The 27198-nt window shown below is 43.8% G+C and overlaps 2 protein-coding genes across 4 annotated transcripts in view; one reads left to right on the forward strand and one right to left on the reverse strand.

The window, feature by feature from the left end:
• LOC149365714 (putative RNA-binding protein 46) overlaps positions 1-27198 on the reverse strand; it is a 378374-nt gene that overhangs the window by 206463 nt on the left and 144713 nt on the right. The gene's annotated exons all lie outside the window — the stretch shown is intronic.
• The window catches only part of LOC149365721 (sodium/iodide cotransporter-like), a 46384-nt gene continuing 24479 nt past the window's right edge, over positions 5294-27198 (forward strand). Inside the window, exons 1-2 of the mRNA XM_089576319.1 lie at positions 5294-5360; positions 19812-20086. Coding sequence (XP_089432445.1) covers positions 5294-5360; positions 19812-20086 — 342 coding nt within the window. The remainder of the gene's footprint in view (positions 5361-19811; positions 20087-27198) is intronic.

The following is a 27198-nucleotide window of genomic DNA, read 5'->3' on the forward strand; positions in this document are numbered from 1 at the left end:
ATGTACGGGGTGCAAACAACAACCACGGCCGCTCAATGGAGGCGCACTTTCCATTGAGCGGCCGTGCAACAACAGATGAATTACAAAATCTAAATACATAGAGTAACATGCGCATCATAACATATGGGGCGGCAGAGCATTGCAGTACTAAAACTGTTGATGTCTTTAGATGGTATCCAAAGCGGAGATCAGTTTTTGTAATTTAGATGTGTTAAATTCGGTAGCGATATTGGATGGTAAGCTGTTCCATTCGATGATCGTGCGTGGTATCAATGATTTTGCAAAAAGGGATGTGCGGCATGGAGTGCGCTTCACTTTAAAAGGATAAACACGGCATGGAAAATTGGCTGCAGGTTCCTGAAAGAAATCTTCATGCAGCGATGGGTGATGATAAAGTATGAAAAAGTGAAACACGGGCAAGTTTACGGCGGAAAGCAAGTTCTTTTAATTGAGCGCGTGCTTTTAAAGCTGTGACACTGGTATTTCGTGAATAGTCTGAATAAATGAAACGTACCGCACGGTTTTGCAAGGCTTCTATATTATTTATGACGTAAGTTTGGTCGGTGTCCCAGATGGCAGATGCGTATTCTATTTTAGGGCGGATTACTAATGTAATTGTCGATGTCATTAATAGCTGCCTGTGTTATTTTCTTTGGTTTTTTTATTTCCTCTGTGGCGCGTTTAGTTTTTTTTTTTTGGGGGGGGGAGGGGGGGCGCAGTTCATTGCACCTCCTGAAACAGTTTAGGCCGCTACACTGGACCTTTCTTTTTCCAGACACTTCTTTTCCTGGCATGTACGATAGCCTACGTTGCCTATTATAGAGCGAGCCACGGATATTTTGGCGGTCACCGCTGTGTCCCAATTTCGTCAAGCATATGTTTCACGTTTCTGACTAAAACCGATGTTATTGCCGTTACTCTTGCGAGGCAAGGTAATCATCAACCCCGGCCGTGGCAGCCGCTTCTCAGTGGATGTGGAATTTCAAACACGCCCGTATGTAGTGCGACGTCAGATCCCGTTAGTGAACGCCAGGTGGCCTAAACTACCCGCAGCATACCACTACGGCGTCTCATAACCCGTGTACAGGTTTCTGAGCGTTAAACCCCGCATAATAAACGACAAAAAAAGCTGTTGCTCTGACGGTGGCCGTCACGCAAATTGTACTGGAATGATCTAGTCAAATGTAGGTGCACCTCATCTGTGCCGTTGCTCCACAGAATGTGTGTGGTGCCTGCTGTATACAACTTTTACCCTGACAACCAAAGGCATGCGCAGAATTTTCAGCAACGGGGGGGATACAAAAAGCAGTACATTTCACGTACTAGCGTTTCTTTTCGCGTGGATCTCGGCGCACAAGCTACTCAAAGTGTCTTGTTCAGAAATAAGCACATTCACGCCAGCTCTTGCAGCAATATTTTTTATGTTGAGTTCTAAATAGGTGGTATGACTGCGTAGCGTGGCGTTTAAGTCTAGACTAAGCAATAAAAAATTGGAGGGGAGACTTGAGCTCCGCCTTCGGGGCATGACGTGGTGTGACGCGATGGTGTAGTTGGTTAATTCCCATGTATGCAGAAGGTAATTCTAGGCGCGCAGGTAATTCTGGGTAAATCTGCGCGCGCGCAGTGTCGCATGTGTGAGTACGGTATATGTTCGTAGGCTTGTCATCGCCTTCTTATCTTCTGCAGCAGTCCTGGCGCAGCGGTTTTTTCCTATGGTATCTCTAACAGTACATTTTGCTGGGCTAGCTGGTGTGACATTGTGTTCAGGAAAGTAAAAACAGCGCTAAATTCTACACAAACAACACGAAACAACACAAACAACAACAACGTCCTGTCCGTCTTTCTGTGTTTTTTTGCTGGTTGAGTGCACATGGGTTTGCCTGTCATCCCTCTGATAATTGATTCTTTTGGTATATAAGCAGCTGGTGTCTCGGAAATAAAAACTAGTTGGAAGTTTGCGCGCTGTCCTGTCCTCAAGCCTCTTGCGTTTTTCTTCTTCAACCCTTTGCGCAATTTTATTCCTTTAATTGCTGTTATGAACCAACTCGTCAGTGCTTTTGTCATCTGTCTTCTGGGTAGACTGTATAGACTTTCTAAGAAAAATTATACATTGAGGAAATGGAATGTGTCGGTGACTTCTCTGAGAAAACCCCACAATGGCCCCTCACTCGTATTGTAAGCAGGCGCAAACAAAATAATTAAATGGACACTTAATCATCTGTTAAAAACAGTCGGGAGGAAGGAATGGATTGCGGTTTTAAAAAAAGAAAAACCTTTAAACAAGCTGATAAACAAACACGTGCTGAAGACCAGCTCCACCAACCTACAGAGGGAAAAACAATTTATCTCGACGCATAGGCTTCCACTGAAAGCGCCAACAAAAGTCGCAAAAATTCCGCTATGCATTGTCTGTACTTTTTTTCTTGTACAATGAAACACCTACATTACACTGATAAGCCTCGAAACCAAGAATATATTGCAAAATTGTGCTCGTGCAAATAGAGACAGGTCTCTACGCATCCAAGCCTGCGTTTGTTTAACGATGTTTGAGAATTCCAGTGTTGTCCATTCTTACGATACTGATGCAAGGGAGCCCCCGTATACTGTAAATCTTCGGAGTCCCACCTTATGCCACCAAAAAACTTTCTTTTGTTCTCCAGCGACCTAGCCAGAACTAGAACATTGAGGCACGTTTACTCGACTTGGTTAAAGGGAGACCTTGTGTGTCTTATAGTGCGTCACGTAGTCTAATATGCCAACTCATTTAATCTAATGGGTATGACTAATTATAAAAGAAGTACTAATTAAGAAAGAAAGCGACAATAATCATTAAAGCCCTCGCGTCATACCTTTAGGACGGAGCTTAAGTGTCCCCCTAGTTTTTTTCTTTATGTAAGAAACCTTTTAAATTAAATGCAGCAAGACTTATGAGAGAAACTGCCATTTTACATCAGAATGAATCAAACCTTTTGCATAGAGTGTGAAATCGCGAATACGTCACATGTGCAGATAACAAACGCTAAAATGTACTGTCTGCACAAACTACATGCATTGCCTACATAACGATAAACGGATAACTGGAGAGAGATATATGACATAGGCATTTGCCCTGCAGTAGACGTAGTCAGGTTGATATGATGATGAATCATAAACGTCATTGTGCCACAGTGACTCAGTGTATTTTTCACGCTATTCTATCCCAAAGCCGTGAGTTGGGCCCCGGTCGTGGCGGCTCTACTTCAATAGAGGCAAAATAAAAAAAAAGCGCTTTTCTGCTGTGCGATGTCAACGTTAGAGAGCCCAAATGGTCTAAATTATTCCGGAGCTCGCACTACGACGTCCGTCGCAGTCATGTGTCGCTCCGGTACGTTAAACCCCACTATGTACTATCAGCAAGAAATGAAACGCGAACAAGACAACTGAGCCAATGACAGCAAAATATTAAGCTCTTAGCCACGGGAAGCTCGATACAAGCTCAGGTTGTTTGAATTTCGAAAGCGATAACAGTCTCCTTGAGAAATGTTAATCAATCTTGCTTGTAGTTCCTCTTTAGGAGCTAATATGACGGTGTTTTTGTGTTGCCACCTCACTTTTCTTGTTCGCATTTCATTTGTTGCTGATAGTACAGGCGCGGCCATAAGTAAACGGAGCACGCTATTGCGTTCGAAGTGCAATCACGCTTTCTCCATTGGTAATGAAGAAGCGTTGTTTGTCTACAAGAAAGCCCACCAACCTCCTCTACCAGCATGCGCGCACCACTGCTGGAAATTTCAATTAGGTGACGCGTGAAAAATATTCGAAGACAGTTGCGTGCTCCGTTTACTTTTGTCCGCGCCTGTACAACTCATTTGCATAGTAATTATTTAATTATTCATCGTTTAGGCTTTATAATCATCGCATAGGGATGTAATAATGTGGCCTCTAGTTACGATGCAAAAACTTGGCCACTTCGCAAAATCGCTGCCGCAGCGAAACACTATTTCAAAGCCTACTTTTCTTTGGTCTCAGTTACTGATGAGCGCCATAGTTCGACTTGGAAACAACCGCTTCTCTGCAACGAACCTTCCGAAAATCAAGAAAGATGCGCTCGAGAGTAGGCTTCTATGCAAAAAAAGAAGACACAATCCATAGTGCTCTTATATTGACTGAATAAAAGTAGAACACTTGTGAAGTGGGACAGTCTAGTATAAGTTTTTGAATGCTGAGAGCGAAGGATTTCCTTTATGTAATGTCAAATTTGCATCCGCAATAATTAATAAAGAATAAGGAGAGCTCAGGAAAAACAAAGAAATGTTGAATGAGGCGCTGCGTTAAACACGAGCAGCGTTACATCGCTAACAATAGTCTTGTTGGTCGGAAACAATTTGTTATCTTCCAGTGTTCAAGAGCCACTGTTTGCTTTGCAAGCGGCCACGCTTTCTTTATGGCGTCATGAAACCGCATAGCCGTTTTACCGCCACTTGCCGCAGTTGACCTCGCAAGAGCACGGCAGTGGTGGTAGTGGTTTATTTAAAAATAAAAAAGTGAAGCAAAAGAGTGTTGCCGGCCGCGGCAATTGCTATCTAATATCTTAAGCACCCGAGCTGCAGCCGGCGGAAATGAAAGGGAAAGGGAGAGGATAGTGAGGAGAAGTATAGAGGGGAGCGACAGCAAGAAAGGACAGGGGAGAGCTTTGTACACTATTTACAAAATACAAAAGTAATCAAGCTCGCGCCGCTCGCGCGCTAATGTCCAAGCATTGTCCGAAAATAAGTGCGCACGAGCGGCCACCGCGCACAATCCACAAAAGAAGTAAACTCTATGTACATAGCCGCTCGCACGTAGCGTCCTGTCTCGGACTAATCAAGAGCACGGCAGTACTCCAGCGCCCCGCGCAAAAAGCACAACGCGAAACGTTCGCTACGCCGTGATTGACAGAAAAACGGTGACAACAAAAAGAAAAAAAAATGAATAATACGCAAGCTGCGCATTTTTCCAGGTGCAGCGAAGGGGGGGAGGGGGAGCCAATCGCCGTCCACAAAACTGGGCGAGAAGTGCATCCACGCGGAGAGTTTGAAGCGTGATGATACTTTGAAATTATCAACAGGCCTTAGGTAAGGAGGGTTAGTGAAGGTGGTCGCGGGCGACGGGAGCTCACGATAAGCACGTCCTATCGTTACAAAGGCTCACAATAATTCCCATTGAGAGAGAAGTGGGTGTCACGTGACACTGGCCTGAACGGAGACGTCTGGCTGTTGTGTGGAGCACGCCGCCTCATTCCGTTTTATCGCTTAGCAGGCCCGACTGCTCGGATATGGCTGCCGCGACTGTGAGCTTCGGAGACTACGCCACGTTCGCCTGCTTGACGTCCCTGAGTCTTGGTAAGTAAACATTACCGCTGTCCAGGATGTCCTCCACAATACAGGGACACAGAGAACCACCGAATTCGAGCAAAGTTTTCCTCCCGTGTTTAGTTCCAGAGCTCTCATGGAACTAATTTCCAAGTCAATCGCTTTTTTTATGCCTTTCCTAGACACAATAAGGCATGAATTACAGTGGTTGAGTAACCTCGTCGTAGATAAACAGCGGTTCAGAAAATATAAGGAAATGTGAAAGTTAAAGCGAGCAAAATTCGTCCAACTTCACAGAGAAAGCAGCAGGACTTAGAAGAATGCCGTCAGTGTCATGTTGGTGTTAGACTCGCAGCAAATGTTTTTTTCTGCCTTCAGTCGTCACTAACTTTTCTCGACCGTGGCAGCAGTGAGAAAAGCAAAAAAAAAGCAGCTGAAATTTCATGGTCCATGACTTCAAATGTGCACAAGTGTACTCATTAGGTGCAATTGTATAATGCAGGTTTCAGATTATATTATCTGTTCCCTTTTTTCCTTGAAACATTGGCAGTTATTTTTGTTTGCTGAAGAGTTTCTTGATGTTGCATATTGCTAAGCCTTAAGGTCTCTATTTCTGAATGACGCAAAACTGTCTTTTAAAACATTCTGGGTAATTTTCCTTTGAAGTTATAATCGACACTTCGTGAATTTGTTTGCTGCGGAACTCGTGTGAAATTTCAAAATGTTATTCTTGTTAATGCATACTCTGTTATTTCTTTATTGTCCATGTTTTTTATTCAGTCTAATGTATGCAAAATATTTTATATTTACTTTAACACTCTGAACGATAAAGTCATCGCCTACCGCCTTGTTTTGTGGTTTTGAGAGCCTTTGTCAAGCTGTCAGGAACAGCTTTGTGCGTTGCAACGTGTACGTGCTATTTTTTCCATTAGAGATTCTCTAACGTAGTTTCCAGAGCCATGCGGTTACGTTTCGGCTCTGATTGCTTCCCTAGCACGAACGTAACAAGTTTGAACATTGCGGGCAATTATGTGCTTGGACGAGTCGAAAAACATGACCTCAGAGGTCTCTTCAGTCAAAGAGATTCTCGAAACACTGACAACTGTCAAAGCTACACATGAAATATGCGACACGATGTACAGGAACATAGGTAAGAAACAGCGTTTGAAAGCTTTTTATGGCATTGTTTTGCCGAAGGGTGTTCCAGCTTATCAAGTGAATCTGACGACACACAGATAATTGATGCCAGTGAAATAAGCAGTCTTTTTTTGTGACGAGTATTTTGAGGCCTTTCTTCTAAAATATCTTGCTAAAGTTCACCTCTGGCTCCCTGATATTTTTGCAAAACTTTTATGCTAGCAGGTTATTGTAATACCAAAATAACAGCAATGCCGTATCTGTTTGGATATCTGTAAGTGCAAAACGTGACCCCATTTCGTGTGTATTTGCCTAAACATAACATGAAGAAAGTAATTCACTATATCTGCAGTTGGGTTGATACAACTTGATTTTAAAAGATCAATGTACAACAAAATTGCAAGACATACACAATATTTGCATTTAGTGAGCAATTAAGTGGCGCTAGCGTGGCCTGGTATTGGAATGGCGACCTCGTGTTATACACTCCAACACATCCGCCACACTGCCACTGTGGCGACTTGCAGTTTCGCAGACAGCTGAAAAAACTTTGAGCACCAATACGATACTCGGTACGTGCTATGGCAGCGCAGATCTCGGTGATTTCTGCGATTGAAAGAACAAGCCACTTTAATATTTATGTATTTTGATGCTAAGTGAAGCTTTAAAGTGACTTTCACAGCCTGATTTTATCGACTGTGGACTTTACGCAGGAGGAACGTTTAGATTCACCATTACCGAGTGTTGTAATCGTCGTGTGACTTTCACGGTACCGTCCAGGTGTTCACTAGGTTTATATGGCTGCTCATCATCATCATCAGTCTGACTACGCCCGCTGCAGGGAGAAGGCCTCTCCATGTCCCTCCAATTAACCTGCCCTTTGCCACCTGCGGCCACCGTATCCCTGCAACCTTCTTGATCTCATCCACCCACCTAACTTTCTGCCACCCCCTGCTACGCTTGCCTTCTCTTGGAATCCACTGCGTTACTCTTAAGGACCAGCGGTAATCTTGGGTTCGCATTGCCCAAGCCTTTTTCTTCCTCTTGATTTTGACTAGGAGGCAATTTACCTGCGCTTTTTCTCTCACCCACTGTGTCCGCTTCCGGTCTTTAACGTTAAACCTATCAATCTTATTTCCATACCTCGCTAAACTTTTCTGCCCATAGGTGGGTACCGGTCAGATACAGCTGTTGTACACTTTTCTCTTGAGGGATTTTGGTAAACTGTCATTCATGATCAGAGAACCTGCCATATGCGCTCCAACCCATCCTTATTCCTCTAGCTACTTCCCTCTCGTGGACGTATTTTCCTACCACTTCCAGCACCTTGCTACCAATAGTGAACTGTTGTTCCCTTGGGAGACTGTTGAACACCACTTTGGTTTTCTGCGTGTTAATTTTAAGACTTATCGTCCTAATATGCCTCTCTAACTCGATGATCGTGCTTTGCAGCTTATTCTCTGTGTGACTTAGCAAGGCAATGTCATCAGCGAATCACAAATTACTTAGGTATACTCCATTGACTCTTATCCCCAGCTGTTGCCAATCCATGTCTTGGAACACCTCCAGTAAAGAGGAGGTGAATAGCATTGACGAGATCGTGCCTCCTTGCTTGACACCCTTCTTCGTTAGAGTTTTATTGCTGACTTTATAAAGGACTGCGGTGGATGTGTAGTTGTTATCGATATCTTCCAGGATTTTCACATGACTCTTCTACACCCTGATTCCGCAATGCCTGCATGAATGCCGAGGTTTCCACTGAGTGAAATGCTTTCTCGTAATCAATAAACGCTATATAGAGAGGTTGGTTATGTTCTGCGCATTTCTCTATCACCTGATATGGCTGCTACCACGTTCTTATTCCTTACGACCACGTGTCACATGCGATGAGACTACCAAGGTTGCATGATTCGCGATGGCACGGCCAGCGTGTCCGGGCTAGCTGTTCACTTCATCGCGGCAAGATGTGCGCATGGTTGCGTGATCCCGGGTGAGCGTACGCATCTCCTGAAGGTGAGGAAGGTAGCAGAACTAGTGGAACACAAGTAAATATACAGAGATAGGAGCCTTTTTCTTGATGCAGGGTGAGTATTGGCCAACATACTTGGCCAACATAGGGTGAGTATTGGCTGAGAGATGATATTGATGATGAAACTGTTTTCCCCCGCTCTTATCAAGTTTTTCGCCGTGATAGAGCAACACGTGGAGGGGGAGTAGCGGTCCTGGTGAATCAAAACACAGAGGCACACTCGTTGCAGCAAATAGCTAACCATGAAAGTGTGACTTTAAAACTGTCGTACGGGGGTAGATCGTTTGTGCTTTTTGCTGTATACAGACCACCTGATTCACCACCTCAATATTTATGTGATCTGGCCGATCACATGTCTAAATTTCGCCGTGATAAAATATACCTTGTCGGTGATTTTAATCTCCCAAATATTGACTGGAATAGTCCCTTCCCTAGTACAAACAATGACATAAATGCCTCATACATGTGTGATATTATGCTGACTCATAATTTGCAACAGGGAGTTAAGCACCCAACGCGCATACACGGTGAAGCTGCATCTATTCTCGACCTCGTCTTTCTCAGCCAAGAAACAGAACGTTTTACTGTTTCAGTTGAAACTGGGTTATCTGATCACTGCATGGTGGTTTTTACTTGTCCCATTCAACAATATGTCGACAGTGAACCTGCAAAAATTATTTCCGTGAAAAACTTCTCCAGAGCTAATGATGAAAGTGTGTTAGACTACTTCAGGTTACACCTTGACATGTTTCGAGGAACTAATGTTGATGAACTCTGGAATAAATTTAAAGAAATCTGTACGTACTGCATTGATAACTACATTCCTAATAGAACAAAGAAAACGTGTAAAAAAACTCCTTGGATCACGCGAGAAATAATACATTTGAAAAGAAAAATCAAACGTCTGAAGCGTGGGGGTGCCTGTCGAAATATAGTTAAAATACATCAGGCTAACTTCACAAGCGCTTTGCGCCAGGCTAAACAAAATTACTTTCAGCATAGCCTGCCAAATTTTCTTCGTGACTCACCAGATAAGTTCTGGAAATTTTTATCGAAAAAGAAAAAAGCAATTACGCGCATTTCATGTCAAGGTGTGCAGCTTGCTGATAAATCGCAAATCTCTGAGGCATTCAATAAGTATTTTCAGAGTGTGTTTTCCCATCATAGTTTATTTGTTCAACCCAGTACCATGTCTCCCAACTCGACCCCCGACATTGTTTCTTCATCTGGCGTATTCTCCATGCTACTTAACCTCAAACCTAAAGCGTCCGCTGGACCTGACGGGATACCAAATATTTTTTTGCGCCGTTATGCAGAAGCCATCACAGAGTTCCTGGTTGTTATTTTCCGCAAATCATTTGAAACAGGAAACATTCCTTCCGACTGGAGGAAAGCGCGGATTGTGCCCGTGCTGAAAAAGGGTGATCCTGCCTTGATTGCTAATTATCGTCCCATATCAATAACTTCCACATGTTGCAAACTTGCTGAGCATATCATAGCTAACTACATTACTACATTTCTAAACGATATCAAGGTACTTACCTCCCATCAGCACGGGTTTCGAAAAGGCTTTTCCACTGTCACTCAGCTAACTTCTGTCATTCATGCTTTTGCAAGTGTACTAAATAGCGCTGGTCAAATGGATGTTATATTTTTAGACTTCAGCAAAGCCTTTGATGTTATTGCTCATGCCAAACTAATTTACAAACTTGAACTTATTGGTCTCCCTAATTTCATAATTCGTTGGATTTCCTCATACCTTTCTCACCGCACACAATTTGTTTGTATTGATGATTGCTATTCAAACCACCTGCCGGTCACTTCAGGCGTCCCACAGGGAAGCGTCCTCGGACCTCTCCTCTTTTTAATATATATCAATGACATTATTAACGTTATAACTACCCCTGTTGAAATTAGATTATTTGCAGATGACTGCGTTTTATTTCACCAAATTACTTGCCAAGATGATCAAGTTTTACTAAACTCCAATCTTCAGAACATACATACATGGTGTAATAAATGGGACATGAAGCTAAATTTAGAGAAAACAGTATACATGACGATAACTAACAAAAAGGCTTCCTTCTCATTTCCTTACAATATTTCATCTCACCTTCTGACCGAAATGAGCGAGTACAAGTATCTAGGAGTTACAATAACAAAAAACCTTAGCTGGAATAAACATGTATCAAACGTATGCTCCTCAGCATTTCGTAAACTCTGCTTTCTTAGACATAAACTAAAACTTGCCCCACCTGAACTTAAAAAATTAACCTACTTTTCGATAATAAGACCATCACTAGAATATGCGTGCACCGTCTGGGATCCCTACACTAAACGTAACATCGAGGCCCTTGAAATGATTCAACGCAAAGCCGTCCGTTTTATTTTTTCAAAGTATCGTGTAACTGACTCACCAACGACCCTCATGCGAACTCACGGTATTGAAACATTACAGCTGCGGCGGAAAATTCAAAGACTGAAACTACTTTTCTTACTAAAAAACCATAAACTGTCTATGAATGCAGACCCCTTCCTCAAACCTGACACTACGCGCCAAACACGAAATCATCATACACAATCATTAACCCCTTACAGTGCTAGGATTAACGCCTTTAAATACTCATTTTTTTCACGCACCATTGAGGAGTGGAATAGGTGTCCGCCAGATCTCTTAACCAGAGCTGATTCTTTTCACTCAATGTTTTCTTCACAGCATTTAATTTGAGAGCCATTTATTTCTACGTTTACTTTTTGTATTTTGCATCTGAGCCTTGTATTTATTGCTGTATTTTGTGTTACAACTTGTATTTAACATTTTTCAATTTTGCTAAACCTGTTCTTTTTTGCATATATTATGTATTCGCCCCTCCTGCTTGGGCCTACTGTAGGCCTGCAGTATGTTCTAAATAAATAAATAAATAAATACTCGTATTTTTCACCTAACGCCGCACTTTGGCCACAACTCTTTCGGATGAGCTGATCATGCAGTTTTAATGTTTCATTTCTGCTAAGTTCACTTTACGTTCACCCGAAGCGCAGCCTTTCTGAACACCTTGAACAACCTCGCGAAAAATGTTGCCGCACTTCATTTCTGCATCACTAGTCTTCACTGGAATGAAGACCTGCTGTATCTATTTAAACGCTTACTGACAACGCGCTCCTCAATAATTCTGTGCTGATCCGACGGACTTCAGAGATCGGATACAATACACGCAGCCAGCAAAATTTCCTGCGACGCCACCCCCTCCTCTCCGCAGTTTTTTTTTTTTTTTCACATGTGGCGCCTCCTGCACGCCAAGGTTAATGACCGTTGCCAGCCAAATGTCCCGGTCTGTCTTAACTGCGAAGCTACGTCAAAAGTCTGGGCCAGGCGCCACGACTGCGCCATGCCAGGTGTACACCGACAGCTGCAGCCTAGACGTGGTAGATCCTGCGTGTGTTACCAGCGTAGTCTTGCGCTAAAACGTGGTTATCATAACAGAGCATCCGGGAGCGTTATTGTGCAGCGCACGATAAAGCTGCGAAGCGAGGGAAAATCTAGCGAACGGACCAGGTTAAAAAGCTATACAACGTACTGGCTTCAGATTAACCCAAGGTGCGTCTTTTTTCGCAACAAGTGTTCGCAGTTCAGCGGAAGCGACGATAGCGAAGCGGCGGCTTTCGCAGGTGTAGAGTGCAAGTGCTCTCAAGCGACGTCCGCACGTGCTTGAAAACAGTCGAAACAGCCGCTCGTAGCCGCTCTACAAACACAACGAAAGTCAAAACCACAGTGCAAAACAAGAAGCCACAGAGCGGAGGTGATCATACGGCACAGGCCTATGGTCAGACGCCGCGTGTCAATGAGCATGATAGAGTGACGGAATTGTCAGGGGTGCACACTTAGATGAAGATGTAAATTTCTCGAACTTTTTAGTGTTGAAAAATACACAAAAATATCTTTTTATTTAAGAAAGACTGGAAAACTACTCGAAACTGAAAACGATTCGGTATAATTATAATTTTTTTTTCGTATATAGTAGAATCTTGGTGATAAGAATCTCGCAGGGTCGCAAAAAATATTTAATCACCAGATTTTCGCGTAATAATAAAACGAACAAAATCCGTATCCACAACCACGTGAAATGCATTAATGCCGATCTGTTTGCAGCTGAGGAAATTTATTTGAAGCCCGCTCACTGCTCACGTTGCGCGCCGCGCCACTGGCGATCGCGACATAGGCGATGTGTGGACCGCGTTTGGTGTTCGAGGGTGCGATCGCTGCTCACTCGTTCGTATCGTCCCAGCGACGTGGGGGAGTATTCAGAACATCCGAAATTTACACAGTGTATGAAATTCTCTATGGCCACAAAATTTCGCAAATTGATATCATTCTTAAAATCCATACCATTCACGATAATATCGTTGAGATTATACTGTACTTAATATTTCCAGGCGCTTTCGTTGGGGGATAATTTGGTCCGTACTTATAGCTATGGCGGGGTAAGGGTAGCAATGCACACTGCGAAGTGTGAGAAGTGGCCATCGGACAGTGTCCTCCGCTCATTCTGTACAACATAACGTTTTAAAGATTTCGTCCGGTTACAGCTCCCCTAGGAGGCAATCCCCTGGAGATATTAGAAACGGGAGTAAACTGTGGAAAGCTAGCAACGCCAAGAATAAAAATGAAGCTGTTTAACAAGATGATAATTATGCTTTTGGTTGGTTGGTTTATGGGGCTTAACGTCCCAAAGCGACTAAGGCTATGAGAGACGCCGTAGTGGAGGGCTCCGGAAATTTCTACCACCGGGGGTTCTTTAACGTGCACTGACATCGCACAGCACACGGGCCTCTAGAATTTCCCCTCCAAAGAAATTCAACCGCCGCGGCCGGGATCGAACCCGCGTCTTTCGGGTCAGCAGCCGAGCACCATAGCCACTGAGCCACCGCGGTGGCTGATAGTTATACTTTTAGACAAACATATATCTGTTGAGTGAATTGCACCCGACTGCCAGAACAAGTCTGATGACGCGTTGCGACCAACGAACTATATGCGCCAGTGCGGCTGTTTTATCTTTAGAACCGGTATCACCTAAAAGCATTTGTAGTTCGAGGGCTTGCATTTTTTCCGCTCTCCGACCGACACTCTCTAGGCAGTCAAATCCTGCAGGTTGAATATGAGAGGGTATGAGGCAAGCAAATAAAAAGCATCTCCGGCATCTTCTCTTACTGACCATCTGTTGTAGCACCAACGTGCACGGGAAGAGCACGCTGAACTTTCTCGAGGCTCTGTCGGAGCTAATCCTCTACGGCATACCGTAGAAACTGACGTCCACAGGCAACTCCGATAGTATATATCTGTTGCCACTTTCAATAGTACTAGAGTTTGGCAGTGTGAAAGAGTTTGCTATGTATCTTTCCGAACAGAACTGGCGAGCAACTTGAAATTGCATATGGGCGATCATAAGCCAGCATTATTTTATGCCAGAATGGTGGGTTGTTGACCCTACGCACCTTACCTGTGTTTTTCTCAAGTAAATTAGTCGTTAGAAATTAAGGCGTCGTAATGGCTGATAAAATTCACAAAGAACTCTTACATGACTCATGGTTAGTTCGCAAAATGCAGGAATGTGTTTCGAAACACTATTTTTTTCTGTCACCCCAAATTTCTAAATTAGCGGCAATCAACTTTTGTAGAAATTAAAAACAGAAGTGCTGTACTGTTCCCAGAAGCTTCTTTTTTTTGTTTCATGAAACTCACCTTGTGTAAATTGGAAAGCGCTAGTGAAGGAATATCAGCTAACCTTAATATTTAATTTTGAGACCTTCAGCCCGTGTAACAGCGCTCCCATGCTGAACAGAACCGCTCAACGTTTCAGATCGTCTTGGCTAGAGCTCAGAACTAAAAGCCAAAGAACGACGACTTCATACGAGAATATACAGCACGCCAGAGCTCAAATAAAATCAAAGTGTATTTGACATCGGAAAAATTTCAAATGGATGGATCTCGAAGAAAAAGTTGCTGTGCACGACTCCACTGGCCCGCAGTGCTCTGCTTCTGATAGCGGCAGCATCATTAAAAGAAGCAGAAAACATCGCTCAGTTAGAACCCAAGATTGCAATACAATGACACCTATATTAACTGAAGAACTCTAAGCGAAACAAACAATCAAGCATGACGATACTATCGCCAAAAGCGCCTAAACGTAAAAAAAGCACATTCGAAGATCATAAATAAAAAAGCGTCATTCTTACACTTACATCTATTGATATGTTATCGCACTGTCATACCCCCAAAAAAAAACAATTCACGGAGAAGCACTTTTCAGAATATTTACATTTATGTCGCGATATACTCGTGCAGAGCACGAAGTTCTTCATGCGTGCAAAAAAAAAAAAAAAAAACTGGTCGAAACTATTCAGTCTATAGTTACTTACCAAGGAAGGAAGAAAACAGTGTCATTCACCAAATCTAAACCGGGAGAAGGCACGAGCCAGGACTCTCGCTCTTGTCGTATAAGCGCATTCTCTTTTTTTTTTTTACATTCTGTCAATCCTGCATTAGCTGTCGATATCATTTTTGTTTTCGATTTAACTCTCAAGCGTAATCAATATTTATAAAGATTGTGGATTCTAAATATTCTACAAACGCTTAAAAGGATCTAACTCGTCACTGTATAACGGGAACTGTATACCGGGAACTGTGCAATGTGTTCCGAGGTTTTTTTAAATATAAGCTTTTTGAGTCAGAACAGCAGTGTTTTAAAAGGCATTGCCAGTGGCGTAGAGCGTCAGAATACAGCTAAATGCGAACTGGCAAGCTGGTTAATTAAACTGAATCATTAACATTTTAACTATTACTGTTAGTCTCCTTATTTATGAAAAGGCGTCTAGCCAACCATGAATAATATCTATATCAGTCTTTGGAATTTCGCAAACGCAGTTAAGCTAGTTCCACTGGCCCAGCACATTTTGGTTATTACAAAGAGTTAGTTTTCTGGTGGGTTGCTTTGTTTGCAAGCCTTTCCAAGCGCATATATTTTGGCGCGATGTAGGCAAACTTTGTAGGGCCACAGCGACGAGAGTACCTGAGTTTTCGAAATTCTAAAAACTGATATGGATGTTACTTATGGTGATCTACACGCGTCTTAATAAATAAGGAGACTTACAGTAATGGTTAAAAAATCCACCATTCATTATTAGTTAACCACCCCGCGGCATTTTGATGCACTACAGCGCTGACAATGCTATGCCGAAACAAGCGTTCTAACTCAAAAAATGCAATTCTGAAAAATTGCGGAACTTTTCACATGGAACGCTCGGTATATGGCGCATGTATTTTTTGTAGGAGGGAAAAATTGTACAGAGTAGAACGTCATGCAGTTCAACAGCCTAAGGGACAGTATACTCCGTTTCATACATCAGGTGCAACGCTGTCAAAGCTAGCGCTCTTTTTTGGCAAGCCTGCATCCGTGACAGAAAATAGTGCGTTGCTTCTGGTGAGCGAAAAATAACAAATGCTTTGCCGACAGGCTTCGTGGATAATACATTTGTCATCAGCGTGACAAAAAACGATGTTATTTCGAGCGAATCGGTCAAGATCTGTGATTTTGTATTTTGCGTTTGTCGTCTTTTTCCATTTCACGTTTTCGCTGTCCCCGCTGGCCGCCGTGTTTACTCTTTCCGTCCGCCTCCCTTTTACTTTTGAGGAAATGGCGTCCAGGTCAGCGGCCGCGGCCAGCTCTCCTGTGCGCATTTTCCCGAAGGCTCGTGCACGCCAAACAAGTAATTGCGAATGTGTTCTGCCGCACCAGGATCCGTGTTCCGGAGAAGTTGTTCGGGAAGTACTAAGCTAGGAATAGAAGTCAGCTGTATAGTAGCATTCTCACCGGTACAGGAATTAAGGATCGCATGCGGCTTATAATTCAAGCATCCTGAGCTATTTTTTATGATAGGTGATTCACATGTTCATCCCACGACACTCTGGATGAAAATAATATTGCGAGACATTTAGAATTGTCTACAAATTAAATTGTAAGGTCGCTGAGAATATGATTTGTTGTGAAGGAATATTTTTATTTTTTGTTCGAAACATAATGGCTTTTGCTTACTTTACATTAATCTGCCTAGAATTAACTGCTCACTAGTCATGTTGTGATTTCAGTAGTATTGCATAAATTCATTTTTGCAAATCAAAAACGGAAAGAAGAGGGTGAAATCATCAGCATATATGACGTATTTGCGCATGTGATAATATTAACGTCATTTAGGTATGTATTGTAAAGAAACGGACCTATTATGGCACTTCCTGGGACTCCGCAAAACAGATTTTACTTCAATAGCCTTGTTGCCTATCCGGACGACTTGTTTTTTATGAGACAGATATGAGCGAAGCAGCTGCAGAGTCAGTTCAAGGACATCATACCGTTGAAGCTTTTGGAGCGAAACCTTACGATTCAAAAGGTCAGTGGCCTTCGAAAAATCCACAAATACTCGTGTTCTCAAAAAGATACAGAATTTATTCCTTTTGCTCAAGCAGCCCAAGCTCATCTGATGTATTTTTTATGAAAGCGAAATTGATATGACGTCACTAAGTTGCAAGCATCAATGAATACAGATGGTCTCAAATGCAACGCTTTCGAGAGTATCTTTGTAAAAATTGGAAAGATAGACACAGGCCCGTAGTTGCCCAGATCGTTTCTGTTTTTTTTTTTTTTCAGAGAGGTCATTGAAACCCCCTTGCCGCATTTTGTCAGGCAACACTCCAGACAAGTACACGTTGAAAATTCAACGAGAATCGGTGCAATGACATCGGCTGCGTGATTGGCAGACCGCAGCAGGATGCCATCAGCATCGCAGCTGGTGGAATTGTTCTTTCTTTTATTGAGTTCATCACTTCATCACTGGCAGGGTGAAGAAAAAACGACCTGTCGTTAATTGTGTGGCCATATTAAACCTCTCAAGGTGGCCCCCCATTCGAAGCCGTATTTGCAAAGAAATCGTTAAAAAAGTTAGCTGGATGGCTGCCGCATACCAGATCATTATTTGGACGTGATCTCAATGGGACAGCATGTGATTGGCCACCATGTAACAGGATGTTCAGTCTAGACTGTATAGCATACCGCTCATTTTTCACTTCAAGGAACGCAAAATGCTACACTGGTAGCGTTAAGTTATACGACACTTTTTAAATCTTTTCAGAACCGCAGGTTCATGTGTACTGAGAAATTCCTCGTACATCCTATACTAGCCTTTATTTCCAGGTGACGTTCAGGCGTTATTCATGGTTTGCGTATTTTCGATTCTGCCAGCGCTGTTTAGAGAAACATTTACGTTATAAATGTCTATAATGAGTTGTAAGCCTCGTTTGCGTCACTGGGTTTCGTTATATCGCTCCAATCAGCAACGAAGAGGGATTCATAAAAGGCAATTAATATTTTATCTGTAATTAATTGGCAAGAAAGTATCTGGTCCTTTTTCATAGTTCAGCCAGTTTCTGTTGCGAGAAGAAATGCAGGTGATCACATATATAGCAAGGTAGCACTACGGCAGGGTTCTTAGATACTAAACAAACGGCGATAGAGACATTTAGTACAGATGGCCCATCGATGGTTGCTCAACCGGGTTCTGTATAATCATTAGGAAATCCGTCGGAAAGAATAACTGTTTTAAAATCTCTTACGGCAGGATTAGCACCAGTTATGACGGTATCAAAATTCCCGCCTGCTAGTTGAATGTAATTATTGTCAGGAATAAAAAAAGCAAATTCAGTAAAAAGTAATATAGCTCAGGAAGCTTGTTCCTAAAAGAGTGTGTGTTTAAAGTGTGCATTTTTGACTGTTTGATGGAAGTTATCTGCAATTTGGCTGAGTTAGGAAGGTCACAGTTAGGTTCGTTTTTATTTACAGCATGAACGTGATTGCATAAAACAAGTATTCAGGACGAGTTCCTGAAGTCGGCGACTGAATTGTACCTTCCTTTGATAATGGACGTGAAAGTGTACAGAACAAAATACATAATTAACAAAACGTTAACTAACAACACAACAGCATTTACATGTCCGGTACAGAAAGCAAAAATCCCCACATTTCTGATACGCAATCCGCAAGATTACATCAAGAGATTAGGTGACAGTACTCAGAAAAATACAAAAAACACTTAACAAGATAGGTAATATTGCTTAGCCACATTCGCGACAGCTGTCTACTACCAGGCCCCGTACCCCGTACAGTATATTAAGTTCATCCCAGCTTTTGATTTTACGGGCGTGTCTTCCCGGCGGTTTTCGTCCAGAAACTTTCCTATCTGGTGTACCAAGCAAAGCGGTACTCTTTATCGTTTCCTCTAGCTTTCGTTGCTTTATTAAATTAGCGTAAGCATTCGTACAAGTCTGTATTCATGTCTGTTCTCATGAATAAGAACACAGGGCTATTTTATCAAACTGAATTGTATTGCTAAACTTTCCCACAATTTTTTTTTCGATACAGCCATACGTCGCACTCTCGACGCTAACAAGAGTCTTGATTAGGCTACTAAACTAGGCTTGGTTATTTTCAAACCGTGTATGCCTTATGAAAAACATAAAGCATTTGTTTCCAAAATTCCTCATTTTCTTCCGAGCCCTTCTAAGTAGGGCGGCTACCTACGTTTTGTCAGCTGCGTTGACATGGGAGCATAAATGCGAGGCTTGATCTGAATTTTTTTGTACCGTCTTTCGCCGTGGACATGCGTCTCTGTAGTATTTTGCAAAAATAGTCGTGACTGCCAGACTTCTGCATAGTGGTTGTTAATTCAAAACATCGAAATAGTTCTGGAGAAATCCTTCTGGTATCCCAGGATTGGAATCTTCGAACAGTTTGAGATATAACTCGAACAGAGAACATGTATTAATGTATTTTTTAAAATTGCCTCATATGCTCAGATTATTTCATTTTTCTCTCGTTCGTCACGCCCACAGTGAGAATTCTCCAGGTGTTTGCGGTACCTGAGAAGCTCAAAAACCACAAACCTACGTCCGGTTTAAAACGCTTATGCGTGCGTGTTTCCTTTTCTCAATTCTTTTCCTCGCCCGTTAAGGCAAACCTCGAAGAAACTGTCCTGAAGCGGCCCATCGGCTACAGGGGCTCTGAATTAATTTAAACCACCTAGGGCTCCTTAAAGCTCCCTGATCTCACGCAACAAGCATTTTTGCGTTTAGCCTTTCTTGAAATGCGGCCCGCGCGGCCAGGATTCTATACAGCGACCTTGGGAACAGCATCCGAACGCCATAGTCACCCAGCCCCCAGAGCAGGTAAGACCGAAGGTTTTCTAACGACTATAAAATTATTGTCTCCTAGGAACGGGCCTCTACATGTCTCTGCGGAGAAGACCACGTCTGATGAGCAGGGATGAGGCGTTCCTAGGAAACCGCAGCCTGCGCGTGATTCCGCTGGCTCTGTCCATGGTGGCGTCTAGTGTCACTGCAGTGGGCCTCATAGGCTTCGTAGCCCATTACTACATCTACGGCATGCACACGTTGTGGGCGATACCGGCTTTCGTACCGGCGGCGTTAATCATGGCTTACCTCTTCTTGCCCGTCATGTACGAGCTGAAGGTGACGTCGATCTTCGAGGTAAGCCAGTCCACTGCACTTTCTTGTCACGCTACGTTGCTGCGTATTTAACGCTACCGCGCTGTGTTTCGTAACTTTCGCATCATTGAAGATTGCTGCGCTAGGGTGCTTGTCGTGGTGTTTCGTCTTTATATAAAGTGAGCAACTTGCTTTATAAAGCAGGGGCCAAATTACGAGTCGCTCTCAATCCAAAACAGTCTCAAAAACACTCTCAATTCCCCGTTCCTTTTCGTCGGCTGGGACCGGCGGCAGTATTGATTTTTTGGGCCACCGGCTGACGTTCTAAACGTGCCAGAAGTGTTGACGTTGCTCACCTAATTATGCGAGCCGAGTGAGACAATTTTCTGAGGGCAAAAAAAGTGGTCTCAAACCGTTTGAGAGCGAAAATGGCGCCTGTTTACATTGCCGTATACGCGGGTGGCCGCGCGAGCAACGGTATAGGTGGATGCATGAAGACGGTTTTTACGTGCGGGACAAGTTGTTTCGACTTTTCGGCACAGCAAAATGACTGCACAATGGCTGTGCGACGAATTCGCCGTTGAACAGGGAGGTGTGCGGGTGAGTGTGCTGTCAGTGGAGCGGGAAGTGCTGTGCGCGCTGCGCTTTTTCGCCACCGGTGGGTTTCAAGGCACCGTAGGAAATGAAGCAAAAATCGGTGTAGCGCAGCCGACTGTGAGCAAATGTTTGCGGCGGGTTGCGGAGACCACTGCCAACGTTAAGTCGCAGAAAGTGCGCGCTTTCCGGCGAGATCCTAAGACAAGGCAGCGGCGAAGGAGGGCTTCCTTCGATTAAACTTTCGCCACCGCAGTATCCCCGGCGGCGTAGGATGTTTAGATCAAATGAGCATCACCCAAACGGAACGGCGGCAACATCAACACGAACATCAAGTGCTTAGCCCGAAGCGGGCGGCATGAGTCGGTTACGAGGCAGAAGAGTGATTGTTGCCCCAGTGACCGGGCGTGCCGGCTCTCATTTCCCGCACTGAGATTGCAAGCTGTCAGCAGCTGCACCGGTCTGCTTCCGTATGCCGGCAGTTGCTGCAGTGGTATGATTCGTGGCCGCCTGGTATTTTCTAAACAAAAATAAATAGAAGCACGCGTCACCCTCGGAGCACATTTGCCATCGATAGCAGGCGCCGACGGAGAACGCAGGCTAGGCGGGTTCACACTGGCGAGTCGTGGACACACAGGCTTAAATCGATTTGTTACGCTTCCTCCCCACTTTGCACATCCGAAACCGCATATCCGAAACTGACCGAAATTGGTCGCGCGACGTTTGCGACTCGCCAGTATGAACTCGCCTTAAAGTTGCTTTCGTTGATTTTCGAGCCGAGCGCTCCTAGCAAATTGATCTCGACAGACCTGTAGCAATCACTGCCTTCAAGCAGATTTTTCCGCGCACTTAAGACGCCCGCACACTACCTTGATTCTAGACAATGCGTAAAAGCGCAGGACAGCCGTAGAATGAGCTGTTCTTTTTTTTTATGGCTGCCGTGTTCACGATGGATGAATATGCGGGTGGATGATAAGGCTGAATCCATTGAATCGGGCGGCAGTTCGCCTCACCTAGCTGACGCTTGTTCATCATCAGCGTACACTCGCGGCAGCAGAAGTGACTGAATAGCAAACTTAATTGCAAAACTGAGGACGCTTCTTGTTTTGCTTCTTGTTATTGAGATTGAAACGTAGTTTGTTAGCAAAATAAAACATTGTTCATTTTATTCACGGCGTGTTTACAGCAAAACGTTAGCCTACGGTCCCTTATCGTGCAAATAATGCTTCAGGGGCGGAGCCCTGCTACTAGCCACCGCAACCTTGCTGCTAATTGGTTGATTCCGTGGTCAGCATCTCGCGATGTCATCATTTTGACCTCACGCTCTCAAAATTGAGAGCGATATTGAGAGAAACTCTTAATTCGGCCCCAGGTGTCTCACCAGCCGCCTAGGTCATGTGACTTTATGAACTAGTCACAACCTGCCACCTATATACGAGGGGGTACCCAAAAGAAACCGGACTAAATTTTTTGGTCGGCAAAGCTTCTGTGGTACCGCGTTTTGCCACTAGGAGCGCATAGAACGAACATTCCAGAGTCAGTAAGCCGAGTGCCGTCGTTGAAGGAGGTCAGACTAGTTTAGGCAGAGTTTTAGAGTGACGACTGTTTTGTGTGAACGTCGTTTTTGCAATGGCTGATTTTCGTGAACAGCGTGCGCCGGTGAAATTCTGATTTTTGCTCGGAAAAAGTTGAATGGAAACTCTTGAAATATTAAGAAAGACGTACATGGACGCTGCTATGGGGTCAACTCAAGTGTTCCTGAATCGAATCCTGAATCAAAGCAACAATCATGCAGATGGAAAACTTCAAATTCACCTCGCCTCAAGAAAGCTCGTCAGGTGAAACCAAACCTCAAAACAATGCTGATTTGTTTTTTCGACGTGAGAGGAGTCGTTCATTGAGAATTTGTTCCGCAGGGTCAGACAGTTAACCAGGCTTTCTACTTGGATGTTTTGAAAAGATTGGGCAACAGTGTGCGGTGGAAGCGGCCAGATTTGTGGCGGTCGGGTGACTGGTTTTTCCATCATGACAATGCCCCTGCTCACACAGCCCTGTCTCTACGACAATTTTGGACCAAAAATGGCATGACCCCTATTCCTCAACCCTCATACTCTCCCGACCTTGCCCCGTGCTACTTTCTTTATTTCCTAGAATGAAAAAATAGGTGAATGGAAAGCGTTTCGCTGATGTTGCTGAGGTGAAGAAAAAAACGACGGAGGCACTGTCAAGCATCACAAAAGATGAATTTAAACAATGTTTTGAAAAATGGAATGAAAGATTCGACAAGCGTATCATTGCAAGGTGAGAATACTTTGAAGGAGGTGAAGGTCTGTGCTTAAAATGTGAACAAATAAGTTCAAACAAAAATAAGTCCGGTTTCTTTTGGGTACCCCCTCGTAAAATATATATACATATATATGTGTGTGTGTGTATATTTATATTTCATGCTTCATAAGAAACAATGCAGGGGTCGCACCTGTATATTGTATTTCCCTATTTGCTACATGTTCTGCGCACTCTCCATTTCTTCTTGCCCCCCCCCCCCCCCTCCTCCTTCCCTTTTCTCCTTTTTCGTATCCATGTTGATTTCTTTATGTTCTCCCTGAATTTTTTTTACTTATATCTACATATTTCTGTACACTCTGGACGTTTTTCGCTTACCTGTTTTGTGTACAACCCCTATAAAAGAGGAAACTACGATGAAAATCAGCCTAGAAATAGATCGGTCCTCCGATCAAAACGCCGTCAAATACAAATGTTTTCTTTAACAAAGCCTATATTTAGCTACACAAGGTGTTCCCCTAAAAAAATTGGCGCATTTTTTAAAAACAGGCTTTTGTGTAAGGAGAACGCTTTTTTCGGCACAGCAGTGAGAGCGGTGTAGTACATCAAGATGCAGCTAACATGTGCTAACTAGCCAGTTGGTTACTAATATTGAATACTTAATTCTTTAACTGTGTCCATTAGGCTCCTAATTACTTCTAGGCGTGTAGCCCTCCGCAGTAATATAAATGATTGCTTTTTTATTTTCGAAAATGCGATTACCCTCGACGCTGTGGCCCAACAAATTTTGGCTCTGTCGACGAGTTACGTGCACAGGAGAGGTTGCTTTGCATGCAAGCTTCTTCAAAGCACGTAGCTTGGCGCGATGTAGACAGCACTGTTGGGCTACAGAACCCAGGGTAACCACGTTTTCGGAACTTAAAACTGATATGAGTATTGACATGCCTCTCAATAATTGAGGAGTCCAAGACTAAGAGTTAAAAAACTAAGTATACAATATAAGTTAACCAGCTGGCTAGTTAGCACGTATTAGCTGTATTCTGATGCGCTGCACCGCTGACAATACTAAGCCGAAAAAAGAGCTGTTCTAAGTCAAAAGCCTATTTTAAGAACTTGGTTTGAACACCCTGTGTACTCTTTAAGCAGTCAAGCACATCATGTCCTCGCAACCTAAATGTATACTATATACATAAAGTATACTGACATATGCTTAAAGACTTAACAAGGATTTACTGACGTGTGACTTGTGTCACACGTCAGTGTGAACTGTGTGAACTGTTGTGTTTAGTTGCGTGCATGTCTGCTCCGAAATTTTGTGCTGTGCGAACTGTGTATGCGTTTTGCACTCTGCGCGCGTCTATTCAGACGTTTTGTGTTGTTTGAACAGTGTGTGTTGCGCTGCACGTGTGTGCGCTCCGACATTTTCTGCTCTGTGAATTGTGTATGTGTTTTGCTGTGTGCACTTCTACTCTGACCTTTTGTGCTGAGTGAACTGTGCGTGCGTTTTGTTGTGCGCATGTGTACTCCGACCTGTTGTGCTGTGCGAACTGTGCATGTGTTTTGTGCTGCGTGTGTGTGCCGACGTTATGTGCTGTGTGAACTGTGTATATGCTCTGTGCTTTATGTGTCTTCCGACATTTTGTGCTGTATGAACTGTGTATGTGTTTTTTTCTGTGCATGTCTGCTCCGACCTGTTGTGCTGTGCGAACTGTGTATGTGTTTGGCGCTGTGCGCGTGCCGCTTCCGACGTTTTATTCTGTGTGAAGTGTGTATGTGTCTTGTTGTGTGCTTGTCTACTCCAACCTTTTGTGCTGTGGGAACTGTGTATGTGTTTCGCGCCGTGCGTGCGTCTATTGCGATGTTCTGTGCTGTGTGGACTGTGCATGCGTTTTGTGCAGCCCCTGTGTGTGTTCCGATGTTTTGTGTTGAGTGAATTGTGTATGTGTTTAGTTGTATGCATGTCTCTCCAACTTTTTGTGCTGTGGGAACTGTGCACGTGTTTTGCGCTGTGCGCTCGTCTATTCCAACGTTCTGTGCTGTGTTAACTGTGCATCGTTTTTTTGCTGCCCCTGTGTGGCTTCCGATATTTTGTACTGAGTGAACTGTGTTTGTGTGTTGTGGTGTTTCTATGTCGGTTCCGACGTTTTGTGCTGTGTAACTGTGTATGTGTTTAGTTCTGTGCATGTCTACTCCGACCTTTTGTGCTGTGCGAACTGTGTATGTGTTTTCCGCAGTGAGCGTGTCTGTTCCCACGTCTTGGCTGTGTGAACTGTGTATGTATTTTATTCTGTGCGCTTCTCCGTTCCGACGTTTTGCACTGCGTGAACTGTGTACTCGTATTTGTTTTCTGGAGTCCTTGTATCTGTGGACGGCGTTTTGTGCTGTGCCAATTGTGTATGTGTATGGTGCTCGGCATGTCTCTGTTCCGACGTTTTGTGCTTAAGGAACTGTTTATGTATCTTGTGCTGTGCATGTGTCTGTTCCCACGTATCGCGCTGTGTGAACTGTGTGTGTGTTTTTATGCTGTGCTCGTGTCTGTTCCGACGTTTTGTGCTGTGCGTGTGTCTCTTGCGACGTTTTGTGCTGTGTGTGTAGTGAGTGTGTCTGTCCTGACGTTTAGTGCTTTATGGACTGTGTATGTTTTTTTGTGCTGCGCGTGCGTCTGTTCCGACGCTTTGCGTTCTGTGAACTGTGAAAGTGTTTTGTGCTGCGCGTGTGTCTGTTCTGACGTTTCGTGCTGTGTGAACTATGTATGTGTTTTGTGCTCTGCATGTATGCTCTGACCTTTTGTGCTGTGCGAACTGTTTTGCGCTATGCGTGTGTCCGTTCCAACATTGTGTGCTGCGTGAACTGCGTACTCGTATGTATTTTCTGCATTCCTTGTAACCGTTTCGGCGTTTTGTGCCATGCGAATTGTGCATGTGTATTGGGCTCGGCGTGTCTCTGTTCCAACGTTTTGTGCTATGAGGTCTGTGTATGTGTATTGTGCTGTGCAAGTGTCTGTTCTGAGGTTTCGCGCTGTGTGAAATGTGTGTGTGTTGTGTGCAGTGTTTGTGTCTGTTCTGGCGTTTTGTTCTGTTGGCGTGTCTCTTGCGACGTTTTGTGCTTTGTGTGCTGTATGTCATGTGCTGTGAGTGTGTCTGTTCTGACGTTTTGTGCTGTTCGAACTTTGTATGTGTTTTGTGCTTGAGTGTCTGTTCCGACGTTTTATACTTCGTGAACTGTGTATGTATTTTATGTTGTGCGCTTGTCTGTTCCGACGTTTTGCGCTGAATGAACTGTGTTGTCATGTTTTTTGTGTGCAGTGCTTGTATCTGTTCCGGCGTTTTGTGCTGTGCGAATTGTGTATATGTATCGGCGTGTCTATGTTCGGATGTTTTGTGCTGTGTGAACTGTGTATGTGTCGTGCTGTGCATACGTCTGTTCGGACGTTTCGCGCTGTGTGAAGTGTGTGTGCGCTTTGTGCTGGGTTTGTGTCTGTTCCGACGTTTTGTGCTGTGTGCGTCTAATGCTGTGAGTGAGTCTGTTTTGACGTTTTGTGCCGTTTGAACAGTGAATTTGTTATTTGCTATGCGTGTCTCTGTTCCGACGTTCTGGACTTCATGAACTGTGTATGTGTTTTGTGCTGCGCGTTTGTGTGTCCCGATGCTTTGTGCTGTGTGAACTGTGCATGTGTTTTGTTCTATGCATGTCTGCTCCGACCTTTCGTGCTGTGGGAATTGTGTATGTGTTATGCGCTATGCGCTATGCGCGTACCGGTTCCGACGGTTTGTACTGTGTGGACTGTATGTTTTTTGTACTTGCGTGCGTCTGTTCCCACGTTTTGAGCTCCGTGAGGTGTTTTGTGCCGCGCCTTTGTCCTGACGTTTTGTGGTGTGTGAACTGCGTATGTTTTGTGCTGTGCGCGTGTCCCGATATTTTGTGCTGTGCGATATGTGTATGTTTCGTGCTGTGCGTGTGTCTGTTATGAAGTTTTGTGTTCTGTGAACTGTGTAAATGTTTTATGGTGTGTATGTGTCTGTTCCGACGTTTCGCGCTGTGTGAACTGTTCATGTGTTTTGTTGTGTGCATGTCTGTTCCGACGTTTTTTGCTGTGCGAATTGTGTATGTTTTTGCTATGCGTGCGTCTGTTTCGACGTTTTGTGCTGTCTGAACTGTTTATGTGTTTTTTACTATGCGTGTATGTTCTAACGTCTTGTGCTGTGTGGCTTGTGCTGTCCGTCTGTCTGTTCCGACGTTTTGTGCTCTGTGTTTTGTTTGTGTGTCTGTTCCGATGA

Source organism: Amblyomma mixtum, chromosome 1, assembly GCF_055824585.1.
Source record: "Amblyomma mixtum isolate Tamu chromosome 1, ASM5582458v1, whole genome shotgun sequence".
NCBI classification, from domain to species: domain Eukaryota; kingdom Metazoa; phylum Arthropoda; class Arachnida; order Ixodida; family Ixodidae; genus Amblyomma; species Amblyomma mixtum.